Raw genomic sequence first — 14,037 nt, forward strand, 5'->3', positions numbered from 1 at the left:
TGAGTAATTTAACTTTTTTTATTTCCTCTAAACCTTTATAAAATAGTATTCCATACAACCACAAATACATATATGACATTGGCTTTTATTGAATTTACCTCAATTATTTTGGTAAGTTTAATTTTAAAGTGTTATGTATTCTGATAACACCAAAATAATTAAAACGATTTAGTGCCTTGTGCAAAAATAAACAAATTATTAGTAAAACACGCCCCTCTGCTTGATGCAGTTATTTAGGTTATTCTAAATATGAAGAGTTCAGATGAAAAAGCCTCTAAGTGCCATCTGAAATTTCCTTCGAATGATCATTTTTATCAAGCTTGTATGTTTATGTTCACTTATTTCACATTACTGGCAATGAAAATTACCTATTAATTGTCATTTAAGTTAAATTACTGAACTTAAATATACGAGCTTGAAAAAAAATGCTAATTTTAGAAGAAAATTTCAGATGGCACTTAGAGGCTTTTGCATCTGAACTCTTCATATATACTTGAAACTAGTAGCATAGAAAATGTTTTCAAAACATGCACATTGTGGAATGGTTTCCTAAACCTAGTGAATACTAAGGAGACCATGGTTTCTGTGTGAACTGATTATTTTGTAGACATCTTTTGAAAATGAAACAATTGCGTGAGTTTGAGGAAGATAAAATTAATTAAATTTATAAATATTTTTTTTAAAAAGGAAGTCAGAGTTGCGTTAAAATATATACTTTTTTGTTTAAAAAAAGAAAAAAACCCCGTAATTATGAGAAGTGCCCTTTATTTCACTTGAGCCCCTGCCCCTCAAAATGTCTGTGCACGTCCCTGTATATGGGTCAAGAGTCCAACTGAAGCAACCATTGATCGTCATAACGGTAACTTACAATTTGTGATTTTCTCCTTCAGTGATTCTGCTTGTTAACATCAGGTGTCTTCAATAATGTTCAATCATCACTAAATTAATCACTTAATTATCTCATTAACTTCAACACTCTTGAGTGTGGACTCATACACTCCCAGGAGTGTTAATTTAACACTGGAGTTTTTGCTGTGTACAACGAGCCGTAGTTAACTGACAAGCTGAGCCATATCGCTTTAATTATCGCTGGCGATACGCCCGCTATATTAATGTGATATGGCTCAGCTTGTCAGTTAACTACGGTTCTTTGTAGTAAATGCCGCTTCATCTGAAAGCCAGTGATGGCGATTTACTACTAATCAAGGAACCGGCTTTACTGACGAGATGCGCAAAACAATATCGCGATTTAAATCGCCCAGCCCTAGTGAAGACCAAAGAGCCCAAATACAGCAAACACTGACCTCTACAATGGTGACCAAACCAAACTCTTCAAACAAACTTCAACATGTAAACCTCTTAAACATAATTTCTAAACATCGAAACTTCCCGCTATAACTGTCTAAGAATGTTAGGGGGGATAATGTTCTATCAATGTCATCACTAAACATGTTTGAAATGTTTATAGAGAGTGTTATCCTACCTTTTAGGAGAACATTCTGGTTACAAAAATCAAATTAGCTACAGAAAATATTACAAGAACATAACATAATGCTCTCAAAACATTCATAGAACAATAACATTTCTAGCTGGGATGAGCTCATATTGTGGTCATAGTTTGAGCACACAGTGAGAGCGCTGTGAGGTTACACTTTTAGATCACTGTGAACTCAGATTGCTGACGTTGTGACCACATGGTGACATCACTGTGAGATCATAGTGTTGACTGGGACAGACTCTTCATCATCTGCTTCTTCATCTCTTCATCAGTCAATTGAGTGTTGAGGAATCCTGGAGTGTCGATGATGGAGATGTTTCTGTCTTCTACTCTTCCTCTCTGTATCTCACTCTCTCTGGTTCTGCTCTCTTTAAATGCCTCTCGACCCAGTATTGCATTTCCTATTGAACTCTTTCCAACTCCAGAGACTCCCAGTAACACAATCCTCAGATCATGTGCATCAGCTGCTTCATCAGGGTCAGTGAAACAGGCATTAGCACTTAATTAGCTGATGCTTTTCTTGTGACTGATTTTTTTTCAGGATCAGTCACAATCCTGAAACAAGCAAAAATGAAGTTAATTCCAAACATTGAATTATTGCATCTGTTGCTCCCATAAATCAGTCCACATTTTTCGTGTTATTTCGAATCCTCTCACCAGACTTACATAGTCTCAGAACAGTCTTTTATTGGCGGCGAAAGAAGCCATTTGATTTATTAGAAGTCAGTGTGCCATCAGCAAAATTGAAACTGATATTTCAAGGTAAAACACAAATATAGCTTTAAATGCCATTAAGGAATGTTACAATCAGTTTCAGGTCTAGGGGCAGGAAAGGAAGGTAACAAAAGTTTTGGTGAGAGAACTCCCATCTCCAGGTCCCAGGACAAGCACAAATTACAAGGACACCAGTTTAAGTAAAAAGTAAAAAGATTTCACGAGTTTCATTTTAACATAATCAATGGGATATAAAGATAGGACTTCAGGGGGGTATTGCACAAAAGCAAGATAAGGGATTAAGCTGGGATTTTCCAGTTATCCTGGCTGAATTTAGCCCTGACTCGGTTGCATGAAGGGAGGCTAAATTAATCTACATTAAGTTACTATGGAGATTTACACTTTGCAGCTAGCCTGCTCCGGAGCAGGCTAACAACCAGGCTAAGATTAATCCTAGTGATTGATCGGCTAGTTCCTCCCTAAATCCTACTAGATATTAATGTGTTTTAGTCACTTCATGGTCCTGCATTAAAATACTAGATATACTGTCATTCATCCAAGTATGCGTACTGTTATTTTAGTTATTATTGAAAACTGCTGTTCATTTCAATGTCAGAGGTTTGATGAATATTATTCGAGATTTAAAGCATTTATTGTCATACACCCAGTGAGGAAAGCAGATTTTCCTGAGCAATTATTATTTTACTGTCCACAATGAATGCCAACACAGTGCAAAAGAACTATACAATACAATATGAGAAATAGAATATAGACTGTATATCTATATATGCAAGTATAGAGTAGAAATGTACTGTTGAATGAGAAAAAATATCAATATATTATATTTTATTGCAGTTGATGAGATACAGTGCTATGCATAAGTTTAGACACCCATGCTAAAAAGAGGAATAAAAAAATAATCTTTTGGAAATTGAACTTAATGCCTTAATTAAAAAAATTAGGAAAAATCCAACCTTTAAGGACACCAATTTTCTTTGTGAATGAATAATGTATCGTAAATAAATAAATGTTCTTCCTTAAAATACAGGGTGCATAAGTCTGGACACCCCTATGTTAAATTCCCATAGATGCAGGCAGATTTTTATTTTTAAAGGCCAGTTACTTCATGGAGCCAGGATACTATGCATCTTGATAAAGTTCCCTTGGCCTTTGGAATTAAAATAGCCCCACATCATCACATAGCCTTCACCATACCTAGAGATTGGCATGGTTTTATTTCAGTTAGCCTAATGATTTGCATTGAGAGATGATCTTATGGAAAGAACTCCATGCCAATCTCTAGGTATGGTGAAGGCTATGTGATGATGTGGGGCTATTAGATGGATAAAAATAGAGCAAATTATCTGATTATAGATTACATCAAATCAATTAGAAACAAAACCTACATACAAATTGATAAGAGTAAAAAGATTATTGACATAAAATAAACTAAATAGATCAAATAGATGCACATAGTGGGTAGGTGTTTGCAATTATTCTACATGTTAAATGCATGTCCACTGGTCACATTTAAGGCAAAGTATACAATTATTTTTGAAAATGACTAGTAGGGCCTAACTCCTTGAATTGTAATTATGAGGGTTTCAGTGGAGCACTGGTTATTTGGACTAGCCTACTTATGCATTCAATCGGTCCGCTATTATTTGCCAAGCATTCTCTCTTTGCTTTATTACAGCAGCTGTGTTGCCTTTTTTACATATTATATGTTTCATTTCTTCATACGTTTCCAGAAGAAGCTTTTGCTCATTAGGCGAAAAGTATGCCGCACGGGTTTTGTCCATTTTTGCATCGGTGATTCTGTGATCGATTTCGTGATCTTTTTAAGAATGCCGTGAACGTGCATTTATCCAAACTATATACACCCGGCTTGACATATCCGCGCGTTCTCATCCTGGCTCAGCAAACGTGCAACGGATTAAGCCAGGATGCACTGATTAAACTTGGTCAAGCCGCGACTGTTCTGTTATCCTGGCTTTCTTAATTCTACTTTTGTGCAATACCCCTCAGGAGGGGAAACTGCCAAAATAACAAACAAACAAAATTCTTACTTGTTACTGAATGAAATGTCTACCCAGGACGAGCTGTAGGAGCATTCGGGGTGTTGATGGACTCAATCTACTCCATGTTTCGATCATCGCTCTGAATTTGATCCAGATCTTTTGCTCAGCTTTTTGCTCAAAATGTTGCTTTTTTATGAAACTTATACACATTTAAGTGTTGATTAAAAAAGAATGCATGAAGGTAGAAGAAAAGGGGGCTCAAGGAACCTGGTAGGGAACATCTTCTATTTTACACATTTACTGACCGTGTTGTGCTGTGGCCATTTTTGTTGTCACTTAATCACTCCTCTTCTTATCTTAATCACTCCTCTTCTTATCTCAGTGCCAGTGATCGCAGTATTTCTGTATAGATAAAAATAACACAAAGACTGAACTTGTAGGTAAACATTTAGATAGGTCGTAGGTAAACATTCTCTACAACAATTCATTTAATGAGCTTATAAAATGACAAAAAAAAAAAAAAAATTAGTTCTGTTAGACGTCTACAGAAGTTCTTATTGAGAATTAACAGAGGTTTAGATGTTGATGTTTTATAGAAATTTTATTCTTCAGCAATTTTTTTTTTTTTTTTTTTTTTTTTTTGCAACAATTCTGCATTGATGACAGTCAAGTGATTGCATTAAAGTGGTTTAAACAACTGCTCTTTCTGTTTAGCTGACTTATGGAATTGAAGCATTATTGAAAAGAAAGTTGTAAACTCAACTGATGTGATAACTTGTAACACTGTGACAAGTGATCTGTGTGAGATTGCCCAAAACTTCTTATAAGATAAAAAGTTGAGACATATAGACATAAACACTCATCATGCAAACCTCAAAACTGGTTAAAATAAAATAAAAAAATCATCAAATACAAATAGTATCCAGGTGCATGATTTATTCATGCCACAATGCATGCTGGGAGCTATGAATGAGTTTTGTAAGCTGATGAAACATTTCCCCATTGTTGAGTTTCATATGCTGATTGTTGATGTCTGTGAGTGTCAAACTAACCCTGTTGTTATTACTTCATGCTTAAGTCATGTTTTCATTTTTCAACAAATCTGATTTTGGTAATCTGGTCACTGAACACACTAATAATATAGCCAGATAAAATCTACTAAATTTTTGTCCTTTTTGCAACTTCAGAGTCATCACTAATGCTCACATTGAACACTGTGTTAATGAAACACAAGGGATTTGCTGTGTATCATCCAACCGTATGCCATTTTAAGTCAGAACATTTGTGATCCTTAATATTTAAAGGACATTTGAAGAATGATTTTAAAATAATGTTTTCTGCCAACATTATGAGAACATTCATCAAATACTAATTGCATTGTGTGATGATTTCATGAACATTGTTTTGAAAGTGTTTAATGCTAAAGCTTACATAAACGTTAAATGCATTCAAGAGAAAACTTACAATGGAACAATAACTATGGGACAGGCTACAAAACTTTCCCACGTTCCAAGAGTGTTCTTTTGAAAGAGCAAACACAACATTATTCATTTGAAGTTCGTTGTCATTCTAATGTTTAAAGGATGTTTCAAGAAAGTTGTTCTAATGTTTTCTCCCAACATTATGGCGACATTTAAAGAAACTTCTACAAACAATGTATTAATAATATTTTTGTGCGAAACTTTTGAGAACAGTATTAAAGACCAAATAACATTGAAGAAACACTTTATTAATTTTACTGGAAGAATGTTTGTTCATAACTTTGAAAGAACCTTAACGTTAGCCAAAGTTATGAGAACACTGAGTCAGTAATCAAGGAATTAAAGTTAGCCTAGAGAGGCTTTATGTTGTAAACCAAAGTACATTTTTAAATTTAAAAAAGTAAGAATTGACAACAACAACAACAAACATTTACAAAACTAAGGTGTATTACAAGGAATATAGGCCTATGGGGAAAATAAGATAACATTTCATGTCAGGAAACACAGTGATGAAATGGTAACTAGTAGTTGAAAAACATTTGACTCAATTATTATTATGTTTATTTCATATTTCCTTATTGTAGTTATGTGTGACTTGTATGTGAAAGTATTACCTTGCTCGGTCTGTCTCTTCCTGTGTGTGAAGATGCTCTCAATACAGGTAACCATGGGCATCACTCTGTTTTGTCATAAGCTTAACTGATTAAACGACAGTTCTTGCTGACACTTTCAAATGACCAAATAAGGATAAAGGTTGCATTTAATAACTTCACAAATGCCGCTCTCAGTCTCGAGATTATGTAAACAATTTAAAGTGACGATGGTGTTTCAAAAAGGACAAACAGTCTTTATAAATACTCACTAGATATGCAGCGAACCACCGCAACTGTGGACGAGCGCTAGACCAGAGCGCGTGCACGTCAAGATAACGTTGCGCTATTTCCACCTGCCACTAATAACAGCCACAAGAAGCGCTCAGATTGAGCATTGAAACAATTAGTTAAAGCACCGGACGACAATTTAAATTAATAATTAAAGATGCCCATTATGCATGTCGCAAAGCGCGATCCTGCTGAAAAATCCAGCTTAAACCAGCCTAAGATGGTCAGGCTGGTTTTGGCTGGTCTCCCAGCCTGGCTTTAGCTGGTTTATCAGGCTGGTTTTAGAGGGGTTTTGAACATTTTTTAGCTGGTCAGGCTGGTCTTAGCTGGTCAGGCTGGTCTTAGCTGGTCATTGTTGGGCTTAGCTGGTTTTAGCTGGTCAGCCTGGCTGGTCTTAGCTGGTCAGGCTGGTCTTAGCTGGTCAGGCTGGTCTTAGCTGGTCAGGCTGGTCTTAGCTGGTCAGGCTGGTCTTAGCTGGTCAGCCTGGCTGGTCTTAGCTGGTCAGGCTGGTCTTAGTGGTCAGGCTGGTCTTAGCTGGTCAGGCTGGTCTTAGCTGGTCATTGTTGGTCTTAGCTGATTTTAGCTGGTCAGGCTGGTCTTAGCTGGTCAGGCTGGTCTTAGCTGGTCATTGTTGGTCTTAGCTGATTTTAGCTGGTCAGGCTGGTCTTAGCTGGTCAGGCTGGTCTTAGCTGGTCATTGTTGGTCTTAGCTGGTTTTAGCTGGCCATTGTTGGTCTTAGCTGGTCAGGCTGGTCTTAGCTGGTTTTAGCTGGCCATTGTTGGTCTTAGCTGGTTAGGCTGGTCTTAGCTGGTTAGGCTGGTCTTAGCTGGTCATTGTTGGTCTTAGCTGGTTTTAGCTGGTCTTAGCTGGTCAGGCTGTTTTTAGCTGGTCAGACTGGTCTATTTTTCCTGCCACTGGGTATTGTGACAAATAATGTAAACAATTCCAAGTATACTTTAAATAATCTTCAGGAGCACAGGCAACCATTCAAACAAATTCCTTTTATTTTGATATTGCAGCCCCTTAAAACAACCCATCGATATGCTAACAGTAATGTGCAAAATAATTGAAATGATTAAAATGCTAAAAACTATATACAGAAGTAACTGTAAAGGTGAACAATAACAGAATTATTGAGATACATTTTCATTTTTCTTTTCTTTTTTTATGACGTCTTGGATTTTCTGGGATATGTAATATCCCACTTGCTTCTCCCTCTTCTCTCTCTCTCCTTTTTCAGGTTCTCTTTGTTTGAGCCAGTCACTGAAGCAGACTTGAAAGAGAAATAATTTGTTGAAGAGAAATTAATTTGTCACTTTTCAACTAGTAAAACTTAGAAAGGCAAACTATATTGTCACATATTTGTTCAATATTTTCCCTTTTTTTAGAAGTAGTAGCCTACAGTTGTCTCTGATAGTTGTTCCTTGTGTATATTGCTAATCAATATTATTGTGTATATTAGCAATATACACAAGAAACAACTATCAGAGTCAACTGTAGGCTACTACTTCTAAAAAAAGGGAAATATTGAACAAATATGTGACAATATAGTTTGCCTTTCTTGAATAAATGTGTTCAGTATTTTATAGATTACTTATAAATATAGATAACTTTACATAAACTTTCTTTTTATATTATAAAGAGAAAGTTTATGTAAAGTAATCTATTCTTTATACGCCAATGAAATTAAATATACATCTGAAGGTGTTTAATTATGTCCTAGATATTTTAATGACCAATAGGCGAGTATAAATGGATTACTATAAATAAGGATATCTAAACATTGACAGTTTTACAAACATTAAAAATATCAACAAATGTAAAAACCATTTGAACTAAATTGACTATGGTTACATAAAGTACATGAATGAATGAATGAATGAATGAATGAATAGATTACCTCTCAAAACTTGCAGCTTGGAGGGTGTCAGGGGAGGCTTTGCAGAATGTTTATTTGTGGGACACTCTTTTCCTGACACACTTCTGCTCTTTAAAATGGTTGTCCCCCACAGTGCCACAGCCATCTCTTTGACATATAGAGAATCCTTCGTAGCTGAATTAATCTTCCTCCATGCCTCTTCTCTGATCCAAATTTTGTTTCCTATGTGGATCTTCAAGACAAAACATAAATGAGCTTCAATTGTATGGAAAAAAAACACTCTTCAAAATATCTTCTTTTATGTTCTACAGAAGAAAGAAACATATACAGAATATATTCCAGTTGGTAGCTGTAAATGTTGTGACGTTACTCCTACTTTGGCTACCACATAAGAGCTGCTTTTTTTTTAAAGATCTCAATATTAAAAATAAGCTGTATTTTTTCCTACAAAGATATCTAGTCATTCAAGTGAGATCTTAACAATTTGTGTGGAACCTTTCAGCATGTCAAGCAACCTTATTCTGGGTAGATGCCATATTTAATTCCAAGTGAATCAGAAATGAGGCTGTGTGGGATATGCATACAGTCAGTTCAAAAGGTTGTACCATCTAAATGTGCTGGATCTTTTTTACATCATCACCACTGTAAGAATTGATAAATTAGGAAATTCCAAACAGTCTGTTTTGGGGGTGACCAGGCCCTGAGAGGACAAAAGGACCTCTCTGGAGATTAGCATTTGAACTGGCTCTCATGCACCATCGAGACGAAAGTCTCACCTCCGAGTCATCTAATCTACATCTTTTTCCCTCTCCCCTCACCCCTCTCTCTCATGAGAGGATGATCACCTGAAATCACCCAAGAAAATGTATAGTTTAATGTGAATGATTATCACAGAGTATTTTCATGTTTGGTATCATTTAAAATGTCACAGTGCGACTGGTACAGATATCTCATATCCAGATAGATAAAACAAAAGGTAATAAGGTTTTTAAGAGCTTATGGATAACTGACTTACAAAGGAAGGTGGTCTCTAAGCAAATGGTCCCACACCCCCATGAAGATGCGACCACTGCATGCAAATTTCTATTGTTACATGTTTCCAGGTAAAAGGCTTGTCTATTTAAGGAATTGCAGCAGGGAGATCGAGGCCTTTCCTGTACCTCAGATGGGTCCGTTAGGCTGGGAGATATAGATCTCTCAGCCTAACGTATTTCTTAAATGTTGGGTATGCATCTCTTTTCTTTATTCCAGAGAATTTGATGTTTTGTATCGATTATCTTTGAATTGATTATGAAATTGGCCTGATACATTTACCTGACGTAATAAATTGTTACATTTGATTATTCTAACTGACTTTGATATTATTTTCATTGAAGAGTTAAACAGAATAGTCAAACATTCACTCACTTTTAGTGAGGCACAGATATTATTAAAACCTTTCATTTATGGAGTCAGATGAATTAATGAGAGAATACATAACTAAATGTATTGTAAATTTAACCAACCAATACTTTGCACGAGTAAGGACAGAACACGTGAGACCTTCCCCGGGCCTTACACCACCCATGTTTTTTTTAAATGCAGTAGCTTTGATTTAGAATTAAAGGCACAATATGATTTTAAGATTTTTGTATTAAAATATCCAAAAACCACTAAACCTGTAATATTCAATTCAATTGAAATTTGTATATCGCTTTTCACAATACACATTGTTTCAAAGCTGCTTTACAGAAAATGCGTGAGTCTAGATTTCAATTTAGAGTGATCTTTTATCAGAGAAGTTATGTATTTCAGAAATGTACCGATACAAATCACACCGTTAGTAATGTAATCATTTAAAGCTAAAATAATATGCTCATTGAAGTAATGAATACCTGTCTGTTAACAAATTATTGTTATATATTTTGTTGACTTGTGTACTTGCGTACATTATCCCAAATGTTTCCAACAATTTTTAAATCCAGAGAAATCAGCTCTGGATTTCTCTGGATTTCTCTGTGATACTCCTTGTAATTCTTGAATTACAAGGAGTATCACATTTTTACCATGCCTCCGAGACAACACTATTTTTACACTAAGTGGCTAACATAGCATAATCAGAAAGAGCTTTATTTGTAGTAAAAGTAATACAGCATTTTTTCCACCACATAAATGTGTTTTCAATTTAATTGTATGTCAAATAGCATTTAGTCATCCAGCTTTTATTAATATTATATTCTAATAATGAGTTAGGCTAGCTCACTGTAATGTGCAATGGTGAATTGTGCAGGTGTCTCTGATTAGAAATTGCTTCACCAGTCTCGTTCTGCTCCCACGGCTCAACTTTTTGACGTGTGCGTTTAATGAAAACCAAAGTTGTGTGAAAAGCCTTGACACTAATGTACCTTTCCATCCTTTATTTCATGAAGGCTCAGAGGTGATTCAGAGGTGTTTATATTCAGAGGTGTGTTGATGCCCTCTGAACTATTGGGCAGCTCATCTGGTCTTCTGTCAGGTGTGCTCTCAACAGGTGTGGATGTTCCATTAAGAAAAGATGGACCTGCAACCAAACAAACAATGATAGGGACATGTATATTATAGCCTTCAAATAAAAGGTAAAGTCCTATTCTAGTTAAATATAATACACTCTAAAAAATAATTCATCCTTTCAACATAAACATTGAAGCAGCAGTCATGTGTTCAACATTAGTGGTATGGCCCTTTTTTTGATAAATCATGTTATTTATTTATTTATATGAAGTTTTTGTAACTTTACATTAGATAGATAGATAGATAGATAGATAGATAGATAGATAGATAGATTTAAAGCATTTTAGCATAAATTGCAACTAAAATGTGAACAAATGAATATGAATCTCTGAATACATATCTAAATATTCTGAATGTGCTTTAGATGATTAGAGCAATACTTGTTTCTGAGAAGGCTCTTTGTAGCACTTTGTTGATGTTGTGCTGCAGTGTAATGTTGAGGCTTCTGTATGTAGTCAGCTCTGCAACAAGATCCTCCTTCTCCTTTCCTAATTCAGCACATCTTTAATGTTAGAACAAGAAACAGAGAAGAAATTTAAGTTTTTCTCATCAGATTCTCATATTCTAAGATTCTGAAATTAATCACTAAACTTTCATTATTAAGAATCTCTTATTATATTACTATGTTTGTAAATAAGAAAGCATATATTATTCATAAACTCTTACTTATGTTTGCATTCTTCAAGCTCTTCTTCCACATCATGTTTTTGTTTCTTTATGTAGCGGTATCGTCTTTGCAAATCCTCATATATCTTTTGAGGTACAACTCCTCCATCTTCATCGTCAGAAGAACACTCCTCTCTCTTTTTCTTTGGGTCTGTCTCAAAAAGTGGGGCCTCTCTCTTCTTTGCCTTTCTTTCTTCAAGAATTTTCAAAAGGTTTTTTCTTTTTTCAGAAGCCTCAACTGTCTTAAGCGTTTTCTGTAAAGCATTATTATTATTATTGTTATTATTATATCATCAATAAAATGTAACAATGAATGTACAAAATTGGTAATAAATCACCAGCTTTCTGCAAAAGGTTATACTGTCAATATTTAAAGGTTCAGCCAAAATACTGCTATATAATATTTGGATGTAACGGACTGATGGTCACCATTTGCTTTCAGTTCATTTAAAAAAGATGGTGACTGAGGCTAAAAGAAATAGTCATACAGGTTTGGAACAATGAGAGTGAGTAAATGATCACAGAAGTTTGAGCTAGGGCTAACCCTTTAAGACCTTTTTTGACAACTTCAAAAACTATAATATCAATTAGAAGGTTATTTGTAATGTCTTATAATACACAGTAGTGGATTATATATTCTCATTAAATACTTTTACCATAATGCTTTGTATTGCCACATGCTAGACATGGTATAGCTACTAGAGCAGTCAAAAACATAAGACATCAAATTGGGTGAAGTTATTGGATGATAATGGGTTTTAATACTTATGGGGTTTAATAACATAACTTTTAATAGCAAATACAAGATTTAGAATGCATCTTTACAATTATAATATTAAAAAAATATGAGGAATATATTAAAATTATTTAAAATATAAATTTACGAATAATTTATAAATATAATTAGCATTAAAAATATATTAATTAAAAACAAACTGATGTGCGTACTGTATATGATCCCGATTGAGTTCGAAAGAACCGATTTGCGACATGACTCTTCATGAATCATTTCGAGTTCAATCTGAAAGATTTTTTTTTTTGCGAACCGGAAGTTTCTACACATTAAACGCGAGGAAAAGTTTGTCTATCCACCAGGTAAGTCATGTTCTCAGATTTAAAAATCAAAGTAAGCTTTTAAAAACATACGTTTTTCTTCTTCAGTTCTCCTTTTTCTTTTGTAGTTGCCGTCTCGTCCTCTTCGTCATCCTGGTTTAGGATTTTTGCTGTTCTGATCCGTTTGGATGGTTTGGCCAATTCGTCCTCCATCTCTTTACGGGTCTCTGGAGGAGGTCAATTAAACCACAATTAATGTAAGTAAGTTAACAGTTACATTTTTAGCTAAGTTAGCATTAGCTCAAACAGACATTTCAATTGACATAATTACGCTAAATTTACTTCATTTAACCTTACCTTTTATGAGAAGTACCTGAGCTTGATAATATGTATTTTCCCAGCGAACAAGATATAAAAAATCCTGTTTATAATTTTTAGGGTCAAATTTTTTTATGTCTTCTATGGGAACAATATGTTTGTGTCCGTCTGAATACCGCACATAGGCAAACATGTCTGAGGTATGTGTAAATGTCGTTGTTTTGAAAAAAACCGTTGGCGTGAGAGCGCTTAAATGCCCTTGCTTGGGTAACGTTAGTAAGTTAGCTCGCGCACGATTAAAAATCAGCCAATCCCGTTTCAGAATATATATCACACAGACTCTCAGTCTGGTTACTAGCTTTGTGGGGACTCCATGACGTAATTAATGTTTTTTATCCAACATCTGTCCCAACACACACACACACACACACACACACACACACACTTGACCCCTAAACCAACCATCCCACACACCTTTCTGCATTTTTACATTTTCAAAAAAAACTCAACAAAAATGTATATATATATATATATATATATATATATATACTTTTTTTTAAGTATATATATTTTAGTTTGCATATAAGGTTACATATTTGAATTTCTCTGTGTAGATGCCGAAACGAAAATATAAAACATACCTGGAGCCTGGCAGTGTGTCCATGATACCAGTCACAACCAGTCAGAGGCTTGAGAAGAAGGCTGCTTTAGAGGTAGCTATATGTTGCTATTAATTATCACCTTATATCACCTACCATTCTGACATAGTATGGTAACCTTCTTCGCTCCCAGATGAGTTGACTTTAAATTCAGAGATTGCTTCTTAAGGGGAAAAAAATGGTCCTGTTACAGTCAGCCATGTACATTTAGCCAAATGATCAGTCATCAAACAATTTTAAGAAGAATTGTTAACATTATGAATGTAGTTATTGCATATTGTCCATGTTTTTTTCTTTTTAGGTAGAAGACAGAAACAATGCCGTTTTGCTTGCAGACC

General features: G+C 34.9%; 1 protein-coding gene across 1 annotated transcript; it reads right to left on the minus strand.

Annotated features, from left to right (window-relative positions):
* Positions 1 to 7,633: 7,633 nt before the first annotated feature.
* LOC311069565 (BEN domain-containing protein 5-like) lies at positions 7,634 to 12,935 on the minus strand (the record flags this gene model as incomplete). The annotated part of the gene is made up of 6 exons (XM_084092806.1): positions 7,634 to 7,868; positions 8,496 to 8,706; positions 10,859 to 11,013; positions 11,384 to 11,505; positions 11,670 to 11,923; positions 12,816 to 12,935. The coding sequence occupies 6 exons, from the start codon at positions 12,933 to 12,935 to the stop codon at positions 7,726 to 7,728; spliced, it is 1,005 nt and encodes a 334-aa protein (XP_083948932.1). The 3' UTR covers positions 7,634 to 7,725.
* Positions 12,936 to 14,037: the final 1,102 nt, after the last annotated feature.

The sequence above is a fragment of the Abramis brama genome, assembly GCF_963993115.1.
Source record: "Abramis brama genome assembly, chromosome: 2".
Classification (NCBI taxonomy): domain Eukaryota; kingdom Metazoa; phylum Chordata; class Actinopteri; order Cypriniformes; family Leuciscidae; genus Abramis; species Abramis brama.